Consider the following 24,458-nt stretch of genomic DNA (forward strand, 5'->3'; position numbering starts at 1 on the left):
ATAAATGTTTCGAAAACAAAAAGTTCAAGATATTTCTTTTGAATAGTCTACAGACTACTGCGCTCCATTATCTACGAACCCAGTATCACATGAAAGACTGTGGGATAACTCAAACTCGATCCTCACATACATTACCTCTTTGAGGTTAGTGAGACATAAGTATGTTACAGTACAGTTGCATTGGCCGGGAATCGGACCCGGGTCTCCCGCGTGGCAGGCGAGCATTCTACCACTGAACCACTAATGCTTACAAGATATGCTATTTTCCAACTTTTTTTTTTTGGCATCCTTTCCCCATATTATTTTAGGGGAGGAGGTTACATAAATGTTTCGAAAACAAAAAGTTCAAAATATTTGTTTTCTTGTCTTTTGAATAGTCTCCAGACAACTGCTGCTCCATTATCTAAGAACCCAGTATCACATGAAAGACTGTGGGATAACTCAAACTAGATCTTCACATCCATTACCTCTTTGAGGTTTGTGACACATAAGTACGTTAAAGCACAGTTGCATTGGCCTGGAACCGGAATCGGACCCGGGTCTCCCGCGTGGCAGGCGAGAATTCTACCACTGAACCACCAATGCTTACAAGATAAACTATTTTCCAACTTTTTTTTGGCATCTATTCCATCCTTTCCACATATTATTTTAGGGGAGGTTCTTTCATAAATGTTTCGAAAACAAAAAGTTCAAAATATTTATTTTCTTGTCTTTTGAATTGTCTACAGACTACTGCTGCTCCATTATCTACAAACCCAGTATCACATGAAAGACTGTGGGATAACTCAAAGTCCATCCTCACATCCATTACCTCTTTGAGGTTCGTGACACATAAGTATGTTAAAGTACAGTTGCATTGGCCGGGAATCGGACCCGGGTCTCCCGCGTGGCAGGCGAGAATTCTACCACTGAACCACCAATGCTTACAAGATATGCTATTTTCCAACTTTTTTTTTTGGCATCCTTTCCCCATATTATTTTAGGGGAGGAGCTTACATAAATGTTTCGAAAACAAAAAGTTCAAGATATTTCTTTTCTTTTGAATAGTCTACAGACTACTGCTGCTCCATTATCTAAGAACCCAGTATCACATGAAAGACTGTGGGATAACTCAAAGTCCATCTTCACATCCATTACCTCTTTGAGGTTCGTGACACATAAGTACGTTAAAGTACAGTTGCATTGGCCGGGAATCGGACCCGGGTCTCCCGCGTGGCAGGCGAGAATTCTACCACTGAACCACCAATGCTTACAACATATATGCTATTTTCCAAATTTTTTTTTGGCATCCTTTCCCCATATTATTTTAGGGGAGGAGCTTACATAAATGTTTCGAAAACAAAAAGTTCAAGATATTTCTTTTGAATAGTCTACAGACTACTGCGCTCCATTATCTACGAACCCAGTATCACATGAAAGACTGTGGGATAACTCAAACTCGATCCTCACATACATTACCTCTTTGAGGTTAGTGAGACATAAGTATGTTAAAGTACAGTTGCATTGGCCGGGAATCGGACCCTGGTCTCCCGCGTGGCAGGCGAGCATTCTACCACTGAACCACCAATGCTTACAAGATATGCTATTTTCCAACTTTTTTTTTTTGGCATCCTTTCCCCATATTATTTTAGGGGAGGAGGTTACATAAATGTTTCGAAAACAAAAAGTTCAAAATATTTGTTTTCTTGTCTTTTGAATAGTCTCCAGACAACTGCTGCTCCATTATCTAAGAACCCAGTATCACATGAAAGACTGTGGGATAACTCAAACTAGATCTTCACATCCATTACCTCTTTGAGGTTTGTGACACATAAGTACGTTAAAGCACAGTTGCATTGGCCTGGAACCGGAATCGGACCCGGGTCTCCCGCGTGGCAGGCGAGAATTCTACCACTGAACCACCAATGCTTACAAGATAAACTATTTTCCAACTTTTTTTTGGCATCTATTCCATCCTTTCCACATATTATTTTAGGGGAGGTTCTTTCATAAATGTTTCGAAAACAAAAAGTTCAAAATATTTATTTTCTTGTCTTTTGAATTGTCTACAGACTACTGCTGCTCCATTATCTACGAACCCAGTATCACATGAAAGACTGTGGGATAACTCAAACTCCATCCTCACATCCATTACCTCTTTGAGGTTCGTGACACATAAGTATGTTAAAGTACAGTTGCATTGGCCGGGAATCGGACCCGGGTCTCCCGCGTGGCAGGCGAGAATTCTACCACTGAACCACCAATGCTTACAAGATATGCTATTTTCCAACTTTTTTTTTTGGCATCCTTTCCCCATATTATTTTAGGGGAGGAGCTTACATAAATGTTTCGAAAACAAAAAGTTCAAGATATTTCTTTTCTTTTGAATAGTCTACAGACTACTGCTGCTCCATTATCTAAGAACCCAGTATCACATGAAAGACTGTGGGATAACTCAAACTCCATCCTCACATCCGTTACCTCTTTGAGGTTAGTGAGACATAAGTATGTTAAAGTACAGTTGCATTGGCCGGGAATCGGACCCGGGTCTCCCGCGTGGCAGGCGAGAATTCTACCACTGAACCACCAATGCTTACAACATATATGCTATTTTCCAACTTTTTTTTTGGCATCCTTTCCCCATATTATTTTAGGGGAGGAGCTTACATAAATGTTTCGAAAACAAAAAGTTCAAGATATTTCTTTTGAATAGTCTACAGACTACTGCTGCTCCATTATCTACGAACCCAGTATCACATGAAAGACTGTGGGATAACTCAAACTCCATCCTCACATCCATTACCTCTTTGAGGTTAGTGAGACATAAGTATGTTAAAGTACAGTTGCATTGGCCGGGAATCGGACCCGGGTCTCCCGCGTGGCAGGCGAGAATTCTACCACTGAACCACCAATGCTTACAAGATATGCTATTTTCCAACTTTTTTTTTTTGGCATCCTTTCCCCATATTATTTTAGGGGAGGAGGTTACATAAATGTTTCGAAAACAAAAAGTTCAAAGTATTTATTTTGTTGTCTTTTGAATATTCTCCAGACAACTGCTGCTCCATTATCTAAGAACCCAGTATCACATGAAAGACTGTGGGATAACTCAAACTCCATCCTCACATCCATTACCTCTTTGAGGTTCGTGACACATAAGTACGTTAAAGTACAGTTGCATTGGCCGGGAATCGGACCCGGGTCTCCCGCGTGGCAGGCGAGAATTCTGCCACTGAACCACCAATAATTACAAGATATGCTATTTTCCAACTTTTTTTTTTAGCATCCTTTCCCCATATTATTTTAGGGGAGGAGCTTAAATAAATGTTTCGAAAACAAAAAGTTCAAGATATTTATTTTCTTTTGAATAGTCTCCTGACTACTGCTGCTCCATTATCTACGAACCCAGTATCACATGAAAGACTGTGGGATAACTCAAACTCCATCTTCACATACATTACCTCTTTGAGGTTTGTGACACATAAGTACGTTAAAGTACAGTTGCATTGGCCGGGAATCGGACCCGGGTCTCCCGCGTGGCAGGCGAGAATTCTACCACTGAACCACCAATGCTTACGAGATATGCTATTTTCCAACTTTTTTTTTGGCATCCTTTTCCCATATTATTTTAGGGGAGGAGCTTACATAAATGTTTAGAAAAAAAAAAGTTCAAAATATTTATTTTCTTGTCTTTTGAATTGTCTCCAGACAACTGCTGCTCCATTATCTAAGAACCCAGTATCACATGAAAGACTGTGGGATAACTCAAACTCGATCCTCACATCCATTACATCTTTGAGGTTTGTGACACATAAGTACGTTAAAGTACAGTTGCATTGGCCGGGAATCGGACCCGGGTCTCCCGCGTGGCAGGCGAGAATTCTACCACTGAACCACCAATGCTTACGAGATATGCTATTATCCAACTTTTTTTTTGGCATCCTTTCCCCATATTATTTTAGGGGAGGAGGTTACATAAATGTTTCGAAAACAAAAAGTTCAAGATATTTCTTTTCTTTTGAATAGTCTACAGACTACTGCTGCTCCATTATCTAAGAACCAAGTATCACATGAAAGACTGTGGGATAACTCAAACTCGAGCCTCACATCCATTACCTCTTTGAGGTTCGTGACACATAAGTACTTTAAAGTACAGTTGCATTGGCCGGGAATCGGACCCGGGTCTCCCGCGTGGCAGGCGAGAATTCTACCACTGAACCACCAATGCTTACAAGATATGCTATTTTCCAACTTTTTTTTTGGCATCCTTTTCCCATATTATTTTAGGGGAGGTGCTTACATAAATGTTTAGAAAAAAAAAGTTCAAAATATTTATTTTCTTGTCTTTTGAATTGTCTCCAGACAACTGCTGCTCCATTATCTAAGAACCCAGTATCACATGAAAGACTGTGGGATAACTCAAAGTCCATCCTCACATCCATTACCTCTTTGAGGTTCGTGACACATAAGTACGTTAAAGTACAGTTGCATTGGCCGGGAATCGGACCCGGGTCTCCCGCGTGGCAGGCGAGAATTCTACCACTGAACCACCAATGCTTACGAGATATGCTATTTTCCAACTTTTTTTTTTAAATCCTTTTCCCATATTATTTTAGGGGAGGAGCTTACATAAATGTTTAGAAAAAAAAAAGTTCAAAATATTTATTTTCTTGTCTTTTGAATTGTCTCCAGACAACTGCTGCTCCATTATCTAAGAACCCAGTGTCACATGAAAGACTGTGGGATAACTCAAACTCGATCCTCACATCCATTACCTCTTTGAGGATCGTGACACATAAGTACGTTAAAGTAGTTGCATTGGCCGGGAATCTGACCCGGGTCTCCCGCGTGGCAGGCGAGAATTCTACCACTGAACCACCAATGCTTACAAGATATGCTATTTTCCAACTTTTTTTTTGGCATCCTTTTCCCATATTATTTTAGGGGAGGTGCTTACATAAATGTTTAGAAAAAAAAAGTTCAAAATATTTATTTTCTTGTCTTTTGAATTGTCTCCAGACAACTGCTGCTCCATTATCTAAGAACCCAGTATCACATGAAAGACTGTGGGATAACTCAAAGTCCATCCTCACATCCATTACCTCTTTGAGGTTCGTGACACATAAGTACGTTAAAGTACAGTTGCATTGGCCGGGAATCGGACCCGGGTCTCCCGCGTGGCAGGCGAGAATTCTACCACTGAACCACCAATGCTTACGAGATATGCTATTTTCCAACTTTTTTTTTTAAATCCTTTTCCCATATTATTTTAGGGGAGGAGCTTACATAAATGTTTAGAAAAAAAAAAGTTCAAAATATTTATTTTCTTGTCTTTTGAATTGTCTCCAGACAACTGCTGCTCCATTATCTAAGAACCCAGTATCACATGAAAGACTGTGGGATAACTCAAACTCGATCCTCACATCCATTACCTCTTTGAGGATCGTGACACATAAGTACGTTAAAGTAGTTGCATTGGCCGGGAATCGGACCCGGGTCTCCCGCGTGGCAGGCGAGAATTCTACCACTGAACCACCAATGCTTACAAGATATGCTATTTTCCAACTTTTTTTTGGCATCCTTTCCCCATATTATTTTAGAGGAGGAGCTTACATAAGTGTTTCGAAAACAAAAAGTTCAAGATATTTCTTTTCTTTTGAATTGTCTACAGACTACTGCTGCTCCATTATCTACGAACCCAGTATCACATGAAAGACTGTGGGATAAGTCAAACTCAATCCTCACATCCATTACCTCTTTGAGGTTCGTGATACATAAGTATGTTAAAGTACAGTTGCATTGGCCGGGAATCGGACCCCGGTCTCCCGCGTGGCAGGCGAGAATTCTACCACTGAACCACCAATGCTTACAAGATATGCTATTTTCCAACTTTTTTTTTTGGCATCCTTTCCCCATATTATTTTAGGGGAGGAGCTTACATAAATGTTTCGAAAACAAAAAGTTCAAAATATTTCTTTTCTTGTCTTTTGAATAGTCTCCAGACAACTGCTGCTCCATTATCTAAGAACCCAGTATCACATGAAAGACTGTGGGATTACTCAAACTCGATCCTCACATCCATTACCTCTTTGAGGTTCGTGACACATAACTACGTTAAAGTACTGTTGCATTGGCCGGGAATCGGACCCGGGTCTCCCGCGTGGCAGGCGAGAATTCTACCACTGAACCACCAATGCTTACAAGATATACTATTTTCCAACTTTTTTTTTGGCATCCTTTCCCCATATTATTTTAGAGGAGGAGCTTACATAAATGTTTCGAAAACAAAAAGTTCAAGATATTTCTTTTCTTTTGAATAGTCTACAGACTACTGCTGCTCCATTATCTACGAACCCAGTATCACATGAAAGACTGTGGGATAACTCAAACTCCATCCTCACATACATTACCTCTTTGAGGTTCGTGACACATAAGTACGTTAAAGTACAGTTGCATTGACCGGGAATCGGACCCGGGTCTCCCGCGTGGCAGGCGAGAATTCTACCACTGAACCACCAATGCTTACAAGATATACTATTTTCCAACTTTTTTTTTGGCATCCTTTCCCCATATTATTTTAGGGGAGGAGCTTACATAAATGTTTCGAAAACAAAAAGTTCAAAATATTTATTTTCTTGTCTTTTGAATATTCTCCAGACAACTGCTGCTCCATTATCTAAGAACCCAGTATCACATGAAAGACTGTGGGATAACTCAAACTCGATCCTCACATCCATTACCTCTTTGAGGTTCATGACACATAAGTACGTTAAAGTAGTTGCATTGGCCGGGAATCGGACCCGGGTCTCCCGCGTGGCAGGCGAGAATTCTACCACTGAACCACCAATGCTTACAAGATATGCTATTTTCCAACTTTTTTTTGGCATCCTTTCCCCATATTATTTTAGAGGAGGAGCTTACATAAGTGTTTCGAAAACAAAAAGTTCAAGATATTTCTTTTCTTGTCTTTTGAATAGTCTCCAGAAAACTGCTGCTCCATTATCTAAGAACCCAGTATCACATGAGAGACTGTGGGATAACTCAAAGTCCATCCTCACATCCATTACCTCTTTGAGGTTCGTGACACATAAGTACGTTAAAGTACAGTTGCATTGGCCGGGAATCGGACCGGGGTCTCCCGCGTGGCAGGCAAGAATTCTACCACTGAACCACCAATGCTTACAAGATATGCTATTTTCAAACTTTTTTTTTTGGCATCCTTTCCCCATATTATTTTAGGAGAGGAGGTTACATAAATGTTTCGAAAACAAAAAGTTCAAAATATTTATTTTCTTGTCTTTTGAATACTCTCCAGACAACTGCTGCTCCATTATCTAAGAACCCAGTATCACATGAAAGACTGTGGGATAACTCAAACTCCATCTTCACATTCATTACCTCTTTGAGGTTCGTGACACATAAGTATGTTAAAGTACAGCTGCATTGGCCGGGAATCGGACCCGGGTCTCCCGCGTGGCAGGCGAGAATTCTACCACTGAACCACCAATGCTTACAAGATATGTTATTTTCCAACTTTTTTTTTTGGCATCCTTTCCCCATATTATTTTAGGGGAGGAGGTTACATAAATGTTTCGAAAACAAAAAGTTCAAGATATTTCTTTTCTTGTCTTTTGAATAGTCTCCAGACTACTGCTGCTCCATTATCTACGAACCCAGTATCACATGAAAGACTGTGGGATAACTCAAAGTCCATCCTCACATCCATTACCTCTTTGAGGTTCGTGACACATAAGTACGTTAAAGTACAGTTGCATTGGCCGGGAATCGGACCCGGGTCTCCCGCGTGGCAGGCGAGAATTCTACAACTGAACCACCAATGCTTACAATATATGCTATTTTCCAACTTTTTTTTTGGCATTCTTTCCCCATATTATTTTAGGGGAGGAGCTTACATAAATGTTTCGAAAACAAAAAGTTCAAGATATTTCTTTTCTTTTGAATAGTCTACGGACAACTGCTGCTCCATTATCTAAGAACCCAGTATCACATGAAAGACTGTGGGTTAACTCAAACTCCATCCTCACATCCATTACCTCTTTGAGGTTCGTGTCACATAAGTACGTTAAAGTAAAGCTGCATTGGCCGGGAATCGGACCCCGGTCTCCCGCGTGGCAGGCGAGAATTCTACCACAGAACCACCAATGCTTACAACATATGCTATTTTCCAACTTTTTTTTTTTGGCATCCTTTCCCCATATTATTTTAGGGGAGGAGCTTACATAAATGTTTCGAAAACAAAAAGTTCAAGATATTTCTTTTCTTTTGAATAGTCTACAGACTACTGCTGCTCCATTATCTACGAACCGAGTATCACATGAAAGACTGTGGGATAACTCAAACTCCATCCTCACATCCATTACCTCTTTGAGGTTCGTGACACATAAGTACGTTAAAGTACAGTTGCATTGGCCGGGAATCGGACCCGGGTCTCCCGCGTGGCAGGCGAGAATGCTACCACTGAACCACCAATGCTTACAATATATGCTATTTTCCAACTTTTTTTTTGGCATTCTTTCCCCATATTATTTTAGGGGAGGAGCTTACATAAATGTTTCGAAAACAAAAAGTTCAAAATATTTCTTTTCTTGTCTTTTGAATAGTCTCCAGACAACTGCTGCTCCATTATCTAAGAACCCAGTATCACATGAAAGACTGTGGGATAACTCAAAGTCCATCCTCACATCCATTACCTCTTAGAGGTTCGTGACACATAAGTACGTTAAAGTACAGTTGAATTGGCCGGGAATCGGACCCGGGTCTCCCGCGTGCTAGGCGAGAATTCTACCACTGAACCACCAATAATTACAAGATATGCTATTTTCCAACTGTTTTTTTTGGCATCCTTTCCCCATATTATTTTAGGGGAGGAGCTTACATAAATGTTTCGAAAACAAAAAGTTCAAGATATTTATTTTCTTTTGAATAGTCTACAGACTACTGCTGCTCCATTATCTAAGAACCCAGTATCACATGAAAGACTGTGGGATAACTCAAACTCCATCCTCACATCCATTACCTCTTTGAGGTTCGTGACACATAAGTATGTTAAAATACAGCTGCATTGGCCGGGAATCAGACCTGGGTCTCCCGTGTGGCAGGATAGAATTCTACCACTGAACCACCAATGCTTACAAGATATGCTATTTTCCAACTTTTTTTTTTGGCATCCTTTCCCCATATTATTTTAGGGGAGGTGCTTACATAAATGTTTCGAAAACAAAAAGTTCAAGATATTTCTTTTCTTTTGAATAGTCTACAGACTACTGCTGCTCCATTATCTACGAACCGAGTATCACATGAAAGACTGTGGGATAACTCAAACTCCATCCTCACATCCATTACCTCTTTGAGGTTCGTGACACATAAGTACGTTAAAGTACAGTTGCATTGGCCGGGAATCGGACCCGGGTCTCCCGCGTGGCAGGCGAGAATGCTACCACTGAACCACCAATGCTTACAATATATGCTATTTTCCAACTTTTTTTTTGGCATTCTTTCCCCATATTATTTTAGGGGAGGAGCTTACATAAATGTTTCGAAAACAAAAAGTTCAAAATATTTCTTTTCTTGTCTTTTGAATAGTCTCCAGACAACTGCTGCTCCATTATCTAAGAACCCAGTATCACATGAAAGACTGTGGGATAACTCAAAGTCCATCCTCACATCCATTACCTCTTAGAGGTTCGTGACACATAAGTACGTTAAAGTACAGTTGAATTGGCCGGGAATCGGACCCGGGTCTCCCGCGTGCTAGGCGAGAATTCTGCCACTGAACCACCAATAATTACAAGATATGCTATTTTCCAACTGTTTTTTTTGGCATCCTTTCCCCATATTATTTTAGGGGAGGAGCTTACATAAATGTTTCGAAAACAAAAAGTTCAAGATATTTATTTTCTTTTGAATAGTCTACAGACTACTGCTGCTCCATTATCTAAGAACCCAGTATCACATGAAAGACTGTGGGATAACTCAAACTCCATCCTCACATCCATTACCTCTTTGAGGTTCGTGACACATAAGTATGTTAAAGTACAGCTGCATTGGCCGGGAATCGGAACCGGGTCTCCCGCGTGGCAGGTGAGAATTCTACCACTGAACCACCAATGCTTACAAGATATGCTATTTTCCAACTTTTTTTTTTGGCATCCTTTCCCCATATTATTTTAGGGGAGGAGCTTACATAAATGTTTCGAAAACAAAAAGTTCAAGATATTTCTTTTCTTTTGAATAGTCTACAGACAACTGCTAATCCATTATCTAAGAACCCAGTATCACATGAAAGACTGTGGGATAACTCAAAGTCCATCCTCACATCCATTACCTCTTTGAGGTTCGTGACACATAAGTACGTTAAAGTACAGTTGCATTGGCCGGGAATCGGACCCCGGTCTCCCGCGTGGCAGGCGTGAATTCTACCACAGAACCACCAATGCTTACAACATATGCTATTTTCCAACTTTTTTTTTGGCATCCTTTCCCCATATTATTTTAGGGGAGGAGCTTACATAAATGTTTCGAAAACAAAAAGTTCAAAATATTTCTTTTCTTGTCTTTTGAATAGTCTCCAGAAAACTGCTGCTCCATTATCTAAGAACCCAGTATCACATGAAAGACTGTGGGATAACTCAAAGTCCATCCTCACATCCATTACCTCTTTGAGGTTCGTGACACATAAGTACGTTAAAGTACAGTTGCATTGGCCGGGAATCGGACCCGGGTCTCCCGCGTGGCAGGCGAGAATTCTACCACTGAACCACCAATGCTTACAAGATATGCTATTTTCCAACTTTTTTTTTGGCATCCTTTCCCCATATTATTTTAGGGGAGGTGCTTACATAAATGTTTCGAAAACAAAAAGTTCAAAATATTTATTTTCTTGTCTTTTGAATATTCTCCAGACAACTGCTGCTCCATTATCTAAGAACCCAGTATCACATGAAAGACTGTGGGATAACTCAAACTCGATCCTCACATCCATTACCTCTTTGAGGTTCGTGACACATAAGTACGTTAAAGTACAGTTGCATTGGCCGGGAATCGGACCCGGGTCTCCCGCGTGGCAGGCGAGAATTCTACAACTGAACCACCAATGCTTACAATATATTCTATTTTCCAACTTTTTTTTTGGCATTCTTTCCCCATATTATTTTAGGGGAGGAGCTTACATAAATGTTTCGAAAACAAAAAGTTCAAGATATTTCTTTTCTTTTGAATAGTCTACAGACTACTGCTGCTCCATTATCTACGAACCGAGTATCACATGAAAGACTGTGGGATAACTCAAACTCCATCCTCACATACATTACCTCTTTGAGGTTCGTGATACATAAGTACGTTAAAGTACAGTTGCATTGGCCGGGAATCGGACCCGGGTCTCCCGCGTGGCAGGCGAGAATGCTACCACTGAACCACCAATGCTTACAATATATGCTTTTTTCCAACTTTTTTTTTGGCATTCTTTCCCCATATTATTTTAGGGGAGGAGCTTACATAAATGTTTCGAAAACAAAAAGTTCAAAATATTTCTTTTCTTGTCTTTTGAATAGTCTCCAGACAACTGCTGCTCCATTATCTAAGAACCCAGTATCACATGAAAGACTGTGGGATAACTCAAAGTCCATCCTCACATCCATTACCTCTTAGAGGTTCGTGACACATAAGTACGTTAAAGTACAGTTGAATTGGCCGGGAATCGGACCCGGGTCTCCTGCGTGCTAGGCGAGAATGCTACCACTGAACCACCAATGCTTACAAGATATGCTATTTTCCAACTGTTTTTTTTGGCATCCTTTCCCCATATTATTTTAGGGGAGGAGCTTACATAAATGTTTCGAAAACAAAAAGTTCAAGATATTTATTTTCTTTTGAATAGTCTACAGACTACTGCTGCTCCATTATCTAAGAACCCAGTATCACATGAAAGACTGTGGGATAACTCAAACTCCATCCTCACATCCATTACCTCTTTGAGGTTCGTGACACATAAGTATGTTAAAATACAGCTGCATTGGCCGGGAATCGGACCCGGGTCTCCCGCGTGGCAGGCGAGAATTCTACCACTGAACCACCAATGCTTACAAGATATGCTATTTTCCAACTTTTTTTTTTGGCATCCTTTCCCCATATTATTTTAGGGGAGGTGCTTACATAAATGTTTCGAAAACAAAAAGTTCAAAATATTTCTTTTCTTGTCTTTTGAATAGTCTCCAGAAAACTGCTGCTCCATTATCTAAGAACCCAGTATCACATGAAAGACTGTGGGATAACTCAAAGTCCATCCTCACATCCATTACCTCTTTGAGGTTCGTGACACATAAGTACGTTAAAGTACAGTTGCATTGGCTGGGAATCGGACCCCGGTCTTCCGCGTGGCAGGCGAGAATTCTACCACTGAACCACCAATGCTTACAATATATGCAATTTTCCAACTTTTTTTTTGGCATCCTTTCCTCATATTATTTTAGGGGAGGAGCTTACATAAATGTTTCGAAAACAAAAAGTTCAAGATATTTCTTTTCTTTTGAATAGTCTACAGACTACTGCTGCTCCATTATCTACGAACCCAGTATCACATGAAAGACTGTGGGATAACTTAAACTCCATCCTCACATCCATTACCTCTTTGAGGTTCGTGACACATAAGTATGTTAAAGTACAGCTGCATTGGCCGGGAATCGAACCCGGGTCTCCGGCGCGGCAGCCGAGAATTGTTTAGCTAAACGGCCCTAAACCAAATCCCATTCATTCTCTATGGTAGTGCTAAACCACTACGGATGTAATATACTTTCGACCACTACGTGTTTTGGCGCTGTTTCGCCTTTTTCTACAGGATGCCGATAGAAAGTTTTGAAAAGTTTTCCCAGTAAATTTCCATGAGAACGGGACTGCGCTTCGCTGATTTTCAGAGATTTTTACGTGTGCTCATCGATAAAAGGTAAGGACATATTAATGTGGATATATATTGAAAAAAGTACATCATGAAATGACGTTCGTAGTTCATAGTAACTGCTAATAAAATACAACTTAACGTTTTACAATGATACGCCAAATGATGAATGAAAATTTTCATTCATATTCATCCATAGGCTTTCATGTTATAACGGTAAGCTATCTGGTCATTATTTGAGAGTTATTCAATTTTTTAACGATGTGTTGACTTAACGCCAGCTTTAAGAAACTGGCGCTACCAGTTACTGTAAGCTACCAGTGTTACTGTAAGCTCGCGCTATCGTTGTTACTGTATATTATTTTTCACCCGCCTTCGTGGATAGATATTTAAAAAAAGTACATCATAAACTTTAGTTCGAAGTTCATAGTAACTGCTGATAAAATACAACGTAACGCTGTGTAATGATACGTCAAATGATGAATGAAATGAAACGTAAAATGATGAATGAAAATTTTCATTCATATTCATGTATAGGCTTTCATGTTATAACGGTAAGCTATCTGGTCGTTATTACTGAGTTATTATTTTTTTTAACGATGTGTTGACTTAACGCCAGCTGTAAGAGGCTGGCGCTATCGGTGCTACTGTATGTTATCTTACACCCACCTTGTGTCGCTAACGCATCTTAGGACTCCGGTCTTTCTGTCCAGTTAATATTTATTATTTACATAAATGATACATAAATGTAATGACATTACATAAATATTGATTATTTTTTTCTGTAGGCTGTGTATCAAGGGATTACTTTTGATTGTTTTTGGAATAATACAATTGGAGTAAAGCTCCAGAGTGACAATTTAATTATTACTCAAAGTATTTTTCCCTCCTCTTTCTTTCTTATACACACTAAAAAATCTGTGCACTCATATGCACACACTGTCCTATCTCTCTCTACCTGTGCCTCTGCTCTCATCTTGACCTCTTTAAGGATAAGATGATGGAGAGTAACAGGTTTTTAATAGGACTATCCTTTGAGCTAGAATATTAAAGTTGATGTGAAAATAACATGTAAAATACATATGTCATTAGTATTTTCTCAAAGTGGAATCTAAAAACCAAAAATTAACTGTTTACTTTACTGTTTCACAGGTTAAGATGCAGAAGAAAACTATTTTCTTTCCTGGGAAAATTCAAGTAGTTTTCCGCAAGGGGCCTCTTGGTTTTCCCCTCCAGGACCCTTCTCCTGAGGCCAAACACATTAAGGATGAGAAGAGTCTTCAAGATAAATCTGCACCCATGAGAGCAGAGCTTGTGCGACAGAATGCTCTGAGTATGGTCCGTCTGAGAGGTGGTGATGTCACAGATATGACAGAGGTGCATGGAGACTACATCCTGCAGTTTGGCAAATATAAAGGGAAGTCTTTTAGGTGGCTTTTGGAGAATGATGTTGGGTATACTTTGTACCTGATTAAGAATCTCCAGAAGGAAGAGGCTTTAGGAATCAGTCAAACTGAGGGGCATAACAAAGACAGTCTCTTCACATTTGTGGAATATGCACTCAGTTTTACAGAGATTCAGACTACTTTAAATGTTGAGGGTGTTGTAGCAGCATCTTCTGAAGATGATCAGCTGGTGGGCTTCGGCTCCCGTAGCAAAAGCACCTGGAAGGAGATATGGGACAGCAGAGCTGATGGCTTTGCAGACTTCATTATTAAAAAGAACTGCCTTCCAGGGACACGCATGCACAAGCTGCAGCATTACCTGCGGGAGAAGCAGCACAGAGCCTCTGTTTCCAGGCCTGCTGTACGTGCACCAACTAAACCTCTGGGCAAGTTATTTTGTAAATATTCTTATTCATATCATATATATATCATATAACATTTTTCAAATTAAATCGAGCATGATATGTGGTCATTTTGAACTGATTATAAATGGAACCAGTCATTTTTATTCCTTTTTTTGTACAGTGATGGATGAAGATGAGGAGCTGGAAAGTGCCATGTTGAGCATCTCACCATCAAAGGTCCTATCTGAAAGCAGTAAGTCCATTGTTATCACAGTGGCTGGAAGACAGAATCGATGATGGGTGAGTCTGTTTTTTTATTTAATAGTTCCAATACTTATGTCTCTGTTTCTCTTTGTGATCAGCTGCTGTGCCATCAGTGGCAGCAGCCAAAGAGGAAGTTTCTTCAGCAGCAAAGACAGGTTTTTAGCTCACAGGTTTCAGGATTGGAGTGTGACTCTCTTTCATGATGAATGACCCTCCAAAACTGAAACTTAAACTCATTTTGTTCTGTGTGTTTTTGCGTTTGGGCCATGTTCCGGCCATGTTCCTGTTAAATATTTGGTTGTATGCTGCTGTCACTCTTATTGTCATAAGGACTATGAATTGATCCAACCAAAATGAGGGTGAGTATAGATTTTTGTTCTTCAGTTTTGTTATCATTGAAACAAATCAAGCAATGCCCAGCATCACTAACACTTGAATGCATGCTTGTTCACTGAGCCACATTGCTTCACTTGCTTGGACAGAGAAACAGTTTAGTTTGCTATGTGTGTGGGAATTAGATATGAAAACATTGTGAGACTGTTTATGAAGCTCTGAAAAGCAGGAGAAGCAAGCTAATGGCTGTTTGAGTTCCTACTAACATCAACTCTTTACATTCACCATGAATATTTGAATGACCGATGCTTTTTCTGTTGTAGTTCCATCTTCGACTCAGTCCAGACCTCCTGATACAGTTGATGAACTGCAAACATCAACAGTTGACGGTAAAAATCATTCAATACTGTTATTTTAATCAAATGTTGGGTTGAATATGTGGTTAATTTTTCTAATATTTTTCTGTGGGTCCACTCCCAGCAACTGTGAAAAGGAAGACACCTGTGCCCCTACCACCAGAGCTGTCATTCCTTGTGACAGAAACTGCAGGCTCAAAAGACACAAGAGCAAAGAAACCATCTGAGTCATTCACAGGTATGTTTCCACTAATATTCCATGACACATCTGTTTAACGCACAAGTCAGTATAGTTTCAATCACCACTTTAAAATGATATTATCACATTATGGTGCTCTGGGGTCTAAAGCCCACCGGTGGGCATTTTTAACACATCTCCAAAAACACATCTGTAACTCTGTGAGTTTTTGTCATTGAAACATATAAGTGACACCATTAAAAACCTCAAAACTTCTAGTTTTCAAATATATATATTTTTAAATAAATTATATAGCTGGCCCTTTTTAAAGAGAGTGAACAGAAATCTTTGGATTTTCTGTAGTCTCACACTGCAGCAGCTTCCTAGGCCACACCTATCGCTATTCACATGTTAAGTACCAGGTGATTGAGTGGCTATTCACAGGTGAGAACACGCCCCATTCAGCCAGCATGTGGGGGAGGCAGCAATGTCCTGCCAGGGACAGACAATTATCACATGGAGAGTGACAGGGGGGTGGGGGGGAATCAGGGGTGTTATACACCCATCTAATTAGTATTCAACTAACAGAGACACTGACTGGAGTTACAATTACTTTTTTACAGTTTGTGTGAAAACAACAAAACCTTTCTGACTGCACTTTTTACTTTTATGCAGCCAACACTTTTGTTTACAAGGTTCAACCTTCAAAAGTCTTGGCTAGATACATTTATAGTGTGTTTTCTTGCACTGTTTGAAGACCTCTAAAACTTGTTTTTTGTACAGTTGTGTTTCCCCTCAATTTAAAAAAAATTTGTTTGTAATACATTCACTTCACTCTCATATTGTTTTTTGTTCGGCTTTTCCGAATACAACCATATATGTCACTTTTGCATAGATGTTTACAGTTAGTTGAAATGCTTGAAAATGTCAAGGTGGTGACAACTGCCTCAAAGTCTCACAAAAAGATGTCACTTCTTTTCAGATTCCAACACAAGTGCTACTTGCTCCTCTGCATCCAGAGCACTTACTTTTAAGGAGAGTACTAAAGATGGTAAGTATAGAAAGCATGTAAACATTTTTTTAAATGTTTTTCTTCACTCTATTTTAGCCATTTTACTCGTTCAGCCTAAAAATATATATTTTCTTTGTTAAGTCTCTAATTACAGTTGTGTCATGTCTGAACTTCCTCAGCAGAACCACCCATCCCTGTGCCTCTGCCAGAGCGTGACCATGACATGAGCAGCTGGAACTGTTCCCAACATCAAAAACTATGGATGAGGACAGAGCTTCAAGATCTTGGGCTGTGGCCTGGGTCTCGCCCCGTGCGTAACCCAGGGAATACAATTTCACTGTGGCGTCTTCCTCCACAGCCTGAACTAATCGATACAGTCGCTGAGCTCCCATCACCCAACTTCTTCCAGCTCCATCCATTTTTTATTTGGAAACCTGAAACCAAAATTATGGGTAGATTAAGAAACAATTACATCCTTCCGTGTCTCCATGGCTGTCCCCATCCACAGGTGGTTTCTTCAGGTGTGGGCAGGCCTCGAGTAATTGTTGGCTCCAGTGGTCAATATTACATCTTGTCTTCACGACTGTGCTGTAAGGCCTGTCGGAGGAACTGGTTTGCTGACAGTCCACGATGGCTAGAGAAGCTACCAAAAAGATTTACAAACCTTCTCCCTGCATTTCTCACTTACAAGAAGGCAATTTGCAAGTCAGTAATGGATGAGCTGAGGCGCTCTGGCAAGTCACCAACAGATATGGCAAAGCAAGTGAATGAGCTCATGCGTCTCAAGTATGAGCGAGCTCATCTGGCATATCTGCAAGCCATAGAAAGCGTTTGGGATGCTGAGGCTGGCGCGCATGGCCAGAAGACGATAGGGCAGTTTCTGAGGAAGGAAATAACACCTTATGCTTTTGGCGGATACGAAGATCCAGACGGCTGGTGTGGAGTCTTTGTTTCCAGTTTCTACCTGACTGACTGTTTAATCAGCGAGTTCAGACATCAAGAGCCAGCCATGTCTCAGTTTCTGAAAGGCACTTTTGGGCACGTGCTCAGATCCGATCACACTCGGAAAGTTGCAAGAAAAGTAACTTTGGCATCTGGGGTCATGTCCAGTTATGCCATCATGAACGAGAACTGGATGATACTATCCTGGGTGATGGTTCAGTCAGAATCAGACAGGTCCTTGGAACCAATGTACAGAGGGTTGGCCAAGAGGTACAGTGATGCTGGAGTGGAAAAGGCAGGCTACCACTGGGTAGACAGGTGAGAAATGTCATCTTCTCTTTTTACTGCCTTTTTAAACTACTAATGTTGTGCCTGTTAAGGTTTACATTTGAGCAAATTAGGGTAAATGATGTAACATATCTCATATCTTTGCATCTCGCATTTAGGGATTGCTGCGCTGCATTTAAGATGCCAAACTCCATCCCAGGTGAACATCTAGACTGGGATGCGTGGAAGACTACCCCTTCCCACATTGCTGCAGCAACCTCTGGTCACCTGCAAAACAGATGTGCCTCAAGGGCTCAATACAACACGGAAATTGTTGTGAAACTGGACTTGTTCCACTGCCTGAGGCGCTTTTCTCAGGAGTGCACGTCGGAACATCATCCGCTTCACAGCACTTTCTGTCAGCTCCTCTCTGCTGCCTTCTCTGTGGTGGATCAGGAAGACCTGAAAAGGCTAGAAAAGGCTAAAAAAGGCCTATGAGTTCTGCAACATCCGTCCGGCTAATCCGACCAAGCAGCATGTACGTGAGCACTGCAGGACTCAGATACCACCACCCAGAGAGCTGTTGGAAAGGGTTGAGAATGTGCTGAAACATTTTCACCTAACCAAGGACCCAAATGATGTCTCCCTGTACAAGCCATCGATGCTGAAGACCTGGCGCATACAGAGGGTCCACATTCTCCGCGGGTGTCTTAGTGACCCTGAGCTGTCTGACGGAATCATGTACAGGTATGGTGGAACTCTTCAGCTCAACCACATACCTGGAGAAGGTGCCAAAGTCCCACTTTGGATTCCAGTCAGAGGCACATCACAGCAGGAGGGGTACCATTTCCACCAGGCCCAGTGGATTACAGGAACCCACGTGTCAACTGAACTGTTTCAGGCGCAGGGCATGACAGGTGTGGCCCGATGGAACTTTCAAAGACTCGTGGACCTCAAGCAGCCAGATGTCATCCTGCCTGCTGTGTTTGATCCAGCATTAATTGCTGAGATCAATTGTGCCTCCAAGAGGGTAACAGGGCAGGAGAAGTATCCAGCACTTCACCATGACGGAGCAGACACTGGAGAGAGGTTTGGCCTTGAATACCAAGAGCCAGACTGCCGTCCAGTCCCTCTGGACTGGGACAAGCACAGAAGCAAGAAGAGCGAAGAACAACTTGCTCTTTTGCCTCTGTCGCTTGTGCAGACACCCTCCCCCTCCAGAGTCGAAGCTCCAGATGTGATGCCCTCTACCAGCCACCCACTCTCTGCTGGTGAACCCTCTGCTCCAGGAAGGCAGGAGATGCAGTCAGAGACCAAGCAGGAACCTCTAGCTACTGCAGGTAAATAAAGAGAATGTTTTAGACACATTTCTTCATTACATCATCACTGAATAACATGAAAAAGAGAGACTATTTTTGAATACAGATTTTTTTAAATTTCGTTACAGAAACGTCAGGCGCCACACCTCTCCCTCTGAGATCCTCACCACGGAGTGCCCGCATTGGACCCGTTAAAACAGGTGGACGGGTCTTTGTCCTTGACCACACACGCTGGACAACACCAATGAAAGAGGCAGTTGATGGCTTGCTGCAGAAATTTCATGGGGAAAAGGACATGTTAAAGCTTGTGGATCAGCAATATGCAGATGTGGTTCAACAGGCTGCCACAGATCCCAACAGCTTGCTGCACCCCACAACCAGGCTACACATCTCCCGCTATGTGAAGCACCGGGCAAAGCTTTTAAATGCCAGTTCTTCGCTCAACACAAGCCCTGAAAAATTACTGGAGACTCAGCAACTGTGGCACTCTCTTACTGAGGGGAGTAAGACTGCCACAGTTCCTGTAGTCACCATTGACCCTGTACAATTTAACCCCCCAACAACTTCATCACCTGCACCCATGACACAAGACTCCATTGAAAGAATTGTGCAAGGAATCCTACAGACCCAACAGCACCAACAGTCACAACAGAAACAAAGACAGACAAAGAACTGTCTCGCCTGTGGACAGCCTAAGTCCAGATATGGGACGGATGGATCCTCAATACATTATTTCTTCCAACAAGGGCCTGTGCGGTATTTTTACTGCTCCACCAAGGTGCACAAAATATATGCTGCCGAGGGACTCTCAAACCCCAAAATGTCATTTGAGGATTTTTCATCCACTCCGTTCTTTCTGAGGGAGCTGGAAGACACAAAGAAAAGAGTGGAAGAAAAAAACGAAAAAAAAAGAAAAAGAACCGACTCCCAACAACCTGGCCGTCTCTGTCGGTTCTGCCATGTGGAGCTGAAACAGGGACCAAACAGCCCACATATTCACACCAACTTCCCTGGAGTGGCAGGGAAGTACATCTACTGCCCCTCAAAAGTCCATGCCCTCTATGGCAAAAAGGGAATGACCAAAGAGATGAGCTGGATGGACTTCTCCAAGTCTCCTTTTTTTGAGGAGGAAAAAAAGAGATGGAAAGAGGAGAAGAAAAAATGATCTTTCATAAAATATCTGTATATATCTGTATTTGTTTATTCTGATTTATTATTATTATGTAAAAAGTATTATTTTGTTAGTATTATTATGTAAAAAGTATTTTAAAATGTTTGTGTAGAGGGACCTTGATACAAACTTTGGTCTCTAAATGATTTGCCTCATGGTTTTTATTTCTGTCTGTCTGTCACAGAGAAGGCCAATTCAGCAGGTCCATCCTGGATCTTACATTTTGAGGGATCTAAAATCAGCAATTTTAAGTAATAAATTCTGACAGTGATAAAAGTACTTCTATCCTTCAGTAAAAACACTGATTCCTCTTTAAAAAGGTTATTTTAAAAGTAAAGATCTTGCAGAAAAATCTTGCAGATTTCCTATAAGAACAATTTTTCATTGCAAACATGTTTGCTAAAGTATTAGCTACAAGTTGAAGTGCATAAAACCGTCTCTTGTCTCACTGTTCAGCCTGAATATATATATATATATATATATAAAAAATAACATGTAAAGCTTTTAATTCACTAAATCATATTTCAAATAGTTTATAAATAATAGACCACCAGTAAAATACAATAAATGATTAAAATACTAATAATAAACCAACATAATTATAAGTACAATTAATAACAAAGTGGGATTCATATTTATTGAATCAAAAATAACTGTTTGTCTTAAAATACAAACAGCTAATTTGATTCAATAAATATTTAACTTTGTCACAGATGGGATTCGAACCAGGGTCGCGACAATCATTCAGAGTTTGGATCAGAACCTCGGACAGCACCAAAAATGGTGCAATTTCATTGGCTGTCACTGTGTTACAGCTATACGCAACTTGCCCCCGCGTGGCAGGCGAGAATTCTACCACTGAACCACCAATGCTTACAAGATATGCTATTTTCCAACTTTTTTTTTTGGCATCCTTTCCCCATATCATTTTAGGGGAGGAGGTTACATAAATGTTTCGAAAACAAAAAGTTCAAGATATTTCTTTTCTTGTCTTTTGAGTAGTCTCCAGACTACTGCTGCTCCATTATCTACGAACCCAGTATCACATGAAAGACTGTGGGATAACTCAAACTCGATCCTCACATCCATTACCTCTTTGAGGTTCGTGACACATAAGTACGTTAAAGTACAGTTGCATTGGCCGGGAATCGGACCCGGGTCTCCCGCGTGGCAGGCGAGAATTCTACCACTGAACCACCAATGCTTACAACATATGCTATTTTCCAACTATTTTTTTTGGCATCCTTTCCCCATATTATTTTAGGGGAGGAGGTTACATAAATGTTTCGAAAACAAAAAGTTCAAGATATTTCTTTTCTTTTGAATAGTCTACAGACTACTGCTGCTCCATTATCTACGAATCCAGTATCACATGAAAGACTGTGGGATAACTCAAACTCCATCCTCACATACATTACCTCTTTGAGGTTCGTGACACATAAGTACGTTAAAGTACAGTTGCATTGGCCGGGAATCGGACCCGGGTCTCCCGCGTGGCAGGCGAGAATGCTACCACTGAACCACCAATGCTTACAATATATGCTATTTTCCAACTTTTTTTTTGGCATTCTTTCCCCATATTATTTTAGGGGAGGAGCTTACATAAATGTTTCGAAAACAAAAAGTTCAAGATATTTCTTTTCTTTTGAATAGTCTACAGACAACTGCTGCTCCATTATCTAAGAACCCAGTATCACATGAAAGACTGTGGGATAACTCAAAGTCCATCCTCACATCCATTACCTCTTTGAGGTTCGTGACACATAAGTACGTTAAAGTACAGTTGCATTGGCCGGGAATCGGACCCCGGTCTCCCGCGTGGCAGGCGTGAATTCTACCAAAGAACCAACAATGCTTACAACATATGCTATTTTCCAACTTTTTTTTTTTGGCATCCTTTCCCCATATTATTTTAGGGGAGGAGCTTACATAAATGTTTCGAAAACAAAAAGTTCAAAATATTTCTTTTCTTGTCTTTTGAATAGTCTCCAGACAACTGCTGCTCCATTATCTAAGAACCCAGTATCACATGAAAGACTGTGGGATAACTCAAAGTCCATCCTCACATCCATTACCTCTTAGAGGTTCGTGACACATAAGTACGTTAAAGTACAGTTGAATTGGCCGGGAATCGGACCCGGGTCTCCCGCGTGCTAGGCGAGAATTCTGCCACTGAACCACCAATAATTACAAGATATGCTATTTTCCAACTGTTTTTTTTGGCATCCTTTCCCCATATTATTTTAGGGGAGGAGCTTACATAAATGTTTCGAAAACAAAAAGTTCAAGATATTTATTTTCTTTTGAATAGTCTACAGACTACTGCTGCTCCATTATCTAAGAACCCAGTATCACATGAAAGACTGTGGGATAACTCAAACTCCATCCTCACATCCATTACCTCTTTGAGGTTCGTGACACATAAGTATGTTAAAATACAGCTGCATTGGCCGGGAATCGGACCCGGGTCTCCCGCGTGGCAGGCAAGATTTCTACCACTGAACCACCAATGCTTACAACATAGACTATTTTCCAACTTTTTTTTTTGGCATCCTTTCCCCATATTATTTTAGGGGAGGAGCTTACATAAATGTTTCGAAAACAAAAAGTTCAAGATATTTCTTTTCTTTTGAATAGTCTACAGACAACTGCTGCTCCATTATCTAAGAACCCAGTATCACATGAAAGACTGTGGGATAACTCAAAGTCCATCCTCATATCCATTACCTCTTTGAGGTTCGTGACACATAAGTACCTTAAAGTACAGTTGCATAGGCCGGGAATCGGACCAGGGTCTCCCGCGTGGCAGGCGAGAATTCTACCACCGAACCACCAATGCTTACAACATATGCTATTTTCCAACTTTTTTTTTTTGGCATCCTTTCCCCATATTATTTTAGGGGAGGAGCTTACATAAATGTTTCGAAAACAAAAAGTTCAAGATATTTCTTTTCTTTTGAATAGTCTACAGACAACTGCTGCTCCATTATCTACGAACCCAGTATCACATGAAAGACTGTGGGATAACTCAAAGTCCATCCTCACATCCATTACCTCTTTGAGGTTCGTGACACATAAGTACTTTAAAGTACAGTTGCATTGGCCGGGAATCGGACCCGGGTCTCCCGCATGGCAGGCGAGAATTCTACCACTGAACCACCAATGCTTACAACATGTGCTATTTTCCAACTTTTTTTTTTTGGCATCCTTTCCCCATATGATTTTAGGGGAGGAGCTTACATAAATGTTTCGAAAACAAAAAGTTCAAGATATTTCTTTTCTTGTCTTTTGAATAGTCTCCAGACTACTGCTGCTCCATTATCTACGAACCCAGTATCACATGAAAGACTGTGGGATAACTCAAACTCGATCCTCACATCCATTACCTCTTTGAGGTTCGTGACACATAAGTACGTTAAAGTACAGTTGCATTGGCCGGGAATCGGACCCGGGTCTCCCGCGTGGCAGGCGAGAATTCTACAACTGAACCACCAATGCTTACAATATATGCTATTTTCCAACTTTTTTTTTGGCATTCTTTCCCCATATTATTTTAGGGGAGGAGCTTACATAAATGTTTCGAAAACAAAAAGTTCAAGATATTTCTTTTCTTTTGAATAGTCTACAGACTACTGCTGCTCCATTATCTACGAATCCAGTATCACATGAAAGACTGTGGGATAACTCAAAGTCCATCCTCACATCCATTACCTCTTTGAGGTTCGTGACACATAAGTACGTTAAAGTACAGTTGCATTGGCCGGGAATCGGACCCCGGTCTCCCACGTGGCAGGCGTCAATTCTACCACAGAACCACCAATGCTTACAACACATGCTATTTTCCAACTTTTTTTTTTTGGCATCCTTTCCCCATATTATTTTAGGGGAGGAGCTTACATAAATGTTTCGAAAACAAAAAGTTCAAGATATTTCTTTTC

General features: G+C 40.8%; 3 protein-coding genes and 29 non-coding genes across 32 annotated transcripts in view; 2 read left to right on the forward strand and 30 right to left on the reverse strand.

The window, feature by feature from the left end:
* The window catches only part of ldhd (lactate dehydrogenase D), a 79,102-nt gene that overhangs the window by 25,809 nt on the left and 28,835 nt on the right, over window positions 1-24,458 (reverse strand). The gene's annotated exons all lie outside the window — the stretch shown is intronic.
* Window positions 177-247, reverse strand: trnag-gcc (transfer RNA glycine (anticodon GCC)). The gene has a single exon. It is a non-coding gene; the product is annotated as a tRNA-Gly (tRNA).
* Window positions 853-923, reverse strand: trnag-gcc (transfer RNA glycine (anticodon GCC)). The gene has a single exon. It is a non-coding gene; the product is annotated as a tRNA-Gly (tRNA).
* Window positions 1,179-1,249, reverse strand: trnag-gcc (transfer RNA glycine (anticodon GCC)). Its single transcript has one exon. It is a non-coding gene; the product is annotated as a tRNA-Gly (tRNA).
* Window positions 1,500-1,570, reverse strand: trnag-gcc (transfer RNA glycine (anticodon GCC)). The gene has a single exon. It is a non-coding gene; the product is annotated as a tRNA-Gly (tRNA).
* On the reverse strand, window positions 2,176-2,246 carry trnag-gcc (transfer RNA glycine (anticodon GCC)). Its single transcript has one exon. It is a non-coding gene; the product is annotated as a tRNA-Gly (tRNA).
* Window positions 2,502-2,572, reverse strand: trnag-gcc (transfer RNA glycine (anticodon GCC)). The gene has a single exon. It is a non-coding gene; the product is annotated as a tRNA-Gly (tRNA).
* trnag-gcc (transfer RNA glycine (anticodon GCC)) lies at window positions 2,824-2,894 on the reverse strand. Its single transcript has one exon. It is a non-coding gene; the product is annotated as a tRNA-Gly (tRNA).
* On the reverse strand, window positions 3,482-3,552 carry trnag-gcc (transfer RNA glycine (anticodon GCC)). The gene has a single exon. It is a non-coding gene; the product is annotated as a tRNA-Gly (tRNA).
* On the reverse strand, window positions 3,812-3,882 carry trnag-gcc (transfer RNA glycine (anticodon GCC)). The gene has a single exon. It is a non-coding gene; the product is annotated as a tRNA-Gly (tRNA).
* Window positions 4,137-4,207, reverse strand: trnag-gcc (transfer RNA glycine (anticodon GCC)). Its single transcript has one exon. It is a non-coding gene; the product is annotated as a tRNA-Gly (tRNA).
* trnag-gcc (transfer RNA glycine (anticodon GCC)) lies at window positions 4,466-4,536 on the reverse strand. Its single transcript has one exon. It is a non-coding gene; the product is annotated as a tRNA-Gly (tRNA).
* trnag-gcc (transfer RNA glycine (anticodon GCC)) lies at window positions 4,794-4,864 on the reverse strand. Its single transcript has one exon. It is a non-coding gene; the product is annotated as a tRNA-Gly (tRNA).
* Window positions 5,123-5,193, reverse strand: trnag-gcc (transfer RNA glycine (anticodon GCC)). Its single transcript has one exon. It is a non-coding gene; the product is annotated as a tRNA-Gly (tRNA).
* On the reverse strand, window positions 5,451-5,521 carry trnag-gcc (transfer RNA glycine (anticodon GCC)). The gene has a single exon. It is a non-coding gene; the product is annotated as a tRNA-Gly (tRNA).
* Window positions 6,106-6,176, reverse strand: trnag-gcc (transfer RNA glycine (anticodon GCC)). The gene has a single exon. It is a non-coding gene; the product is annotated as a tRNA-Gly (tRNA).
* On the reverse strand, window positions 6,431-6,501 carry trnag-gcc (transfer RNA glycine (anticodon GCC)). Its single transcript has one exon. It is a non-coding gene; the product is annotated as a tRNA-Gly (tRNA).
* trnag-gcc (transfer RNA glycine (anticodon GCC)) lies at window positions 6,759-6,829 on the reverse strand. The gene has a single exon. It is a non-coding gene; the product is annotated as a tRNA-Gly (tRNA).
* On the reverse strand, window positions 7,419-7,489 carry trnag-gcc (transfer RNA glycine (anticodon GCC)). The gene has a single exon. It is a non-coding gene; the product is annotated as a tRNA-Gly (tRNA).
* Window positions 7,750-7,820, reverse strand: trnag-gcc (transfer RNA glycine (anticodon GCC)). The gene has a single exon. It is a non-coding gene; the product is annotated as a tRNA-Gly (tRNA).
* Window positions 8,402-8,472, reverse strand: trnag-gcc (transfer RNA glycine (anticodon GCC)). Its single transcript has one exon. It is a non-coding gene; the product is annotated as a tRNA-Gly (tRNA).
* Window positions 9,384-9,454, reverse strand: trnag-gcc (transfer RNA glycine (anticodon GCC)). Its single transcript has one exon. It is a non-coding gene; the product is annotated as a tRNA-Gly (tRNA).
* trnag-gcc (transfer RNA glycine (anticodon GCC)) lies at window positions 10,696-10,766 on the reverse strand. Its single transcript has one exon. It is a non-coding gene; the product is annotated as a tRNA-Gly (tRNA).
* On the reverse strand, window positions 11,026-11,096 carry trnag-gcc (transfer RNA glycine (anticodon GCC)). Its single transcript has one exon. It is a non-coding gene; the product is annotated as a tRNA-Gly (tRNA).
* Window positions 11,351-11,421, reverse strand: trnag-gcc (transfer RNA glycine (anticodon GCC)). The gene has a single exon. It is a non-coding gene; the product is annotated as a tRNA-Gly (tRNA).
* Window positions 12,007-12,077, reverse strand: trnag-gcc (transfer RNA glycine (anticodon GCC)). The gene has a single exon. It is a non-coding gene; the product is annotated as a tRNA-Gly (tRNA).
* Window positions 12,712-18,528, forward strand: LOC142384541 (uncharacterized). The gene is made up of 6 exons (XM_075470844.1): window positions 12,712-14,720; window positions 14,860-15,664; window positions 15,756-15,869; window positions 16,792-16,860; window positions 17,001-18,081; window positions 18,210-18,528. Exons 2-6 carry the CDS (start codon window positions 15,574-15,576, stop codon window positions 18,526-18,528), a joined length of 1,674 nt encoding a protein of 557 aa, XP_075326959.1. The 5' UTR covers window positions 12,712-14,720; window positions 14,860-15,573.
* On the forward strand, window positions 18,692-21,361 carry LOC142384542 (uncharacterized). Its single transcript, XM_075470846.1, has 2 exons — window positions 18,692-19,370; window positions 19,478-21,361. Exons 1-2 carry the CDS (start codon window positions 18,692-18,694, stop codon window positions 20,512-20,514), a joined length of 1,716 nt encoding a protein of 571 aa, XP_075326961.1. The 3' UTR covers window positions 20,515-21,361.
* On the reverse strand, window positions 21,654-21,724 carry trnag-gcc (transfer RNA glycine (anticodon GCC)). The gene has a single exon. It is a non-coding gene; the product is annotated as a tRNA-Gly (tRNA).
* On the reverse strand, window positions 21,980-22,050 carry trnag-gcc (transfer RNA glycine (anticodon GCC)). Its single transcript has one exon. It is a non-coding gene; the product is annotated as a tRNA-Gly (tRNA).
* On the reverse strand, window positions 23,616-23,686 carry trnag-gcc (transfer RNA glycine (anticodon GCC)). Its single transcript has one exon. It is a non-coding gene; the product is annotated as a tRNA-Gly (tRNA).
* trnag-gcc (transfer RNA glycine (anticodon GCC)) lies at window positions 23,948-24,018 on the reverse strand. Its single transcript has one exon. It is a non-coding gene; the product is annotated as a tRNA-Gly (tRNA).

This window comes from Odontesthes bonariensis, chromosome 7 (assembly GCF_027942865.1).
Source record: "Odontesthes bonariensis isolate fOdoBon6 chromosome 7, fOdoBon6.hap1, whole genome shotgun sequence".
Lineage (NCBI taxonomy): Eukaryota > Metazoa > Chordata > Actinopteri > Atheriniformes > Atherinopsidae > Odontesthes > Odontesthes bonariensis.

What these genes read in the sequence shown, in the direction of transcription:
- LOC142384541 (XM_075470844.1), top strand. Translation starts at nt 15,574, where the DNA reads ATGACCGATGCTTTTTCTGTTGTAGTTCCATCTTCGACTCAGTCCAGA. An exon ending in GCAAACATCAACAGTTGACG is followed by an intron (nt 15,665 to 15,755) that starts GTAAAAATCATT and finishes GTCCACTCCCAG; the next exon opens with CAACTGTGAAAAGGAAGACA. An exon ending in ACCATCTGAGTCATTCACAG is followed by an intron (nt 15,870 to 16,791) that starts GTATGTTTCCAC and finishes ACTTCTTTTCAG; the next exon opens with ATTCCAACACAAGTGCTACT.
- LOC142384542 (XM_075470846.1), top strand. Translation starts at nt 18,692, where the DNA reads ATGCTGAAGACCTGGCGCATACAGAGGGTCCACATTCTCCGCGGGTGT. An exon ending in GGAACCTCTAGCTACTGCAG is followed by an intron (nt 19,371 to 19,477) that starts GTAAATAAAGAG and finishes ATTTCGTTACAG; the next exon opens with AAACGTCAGGCGCCACACCT.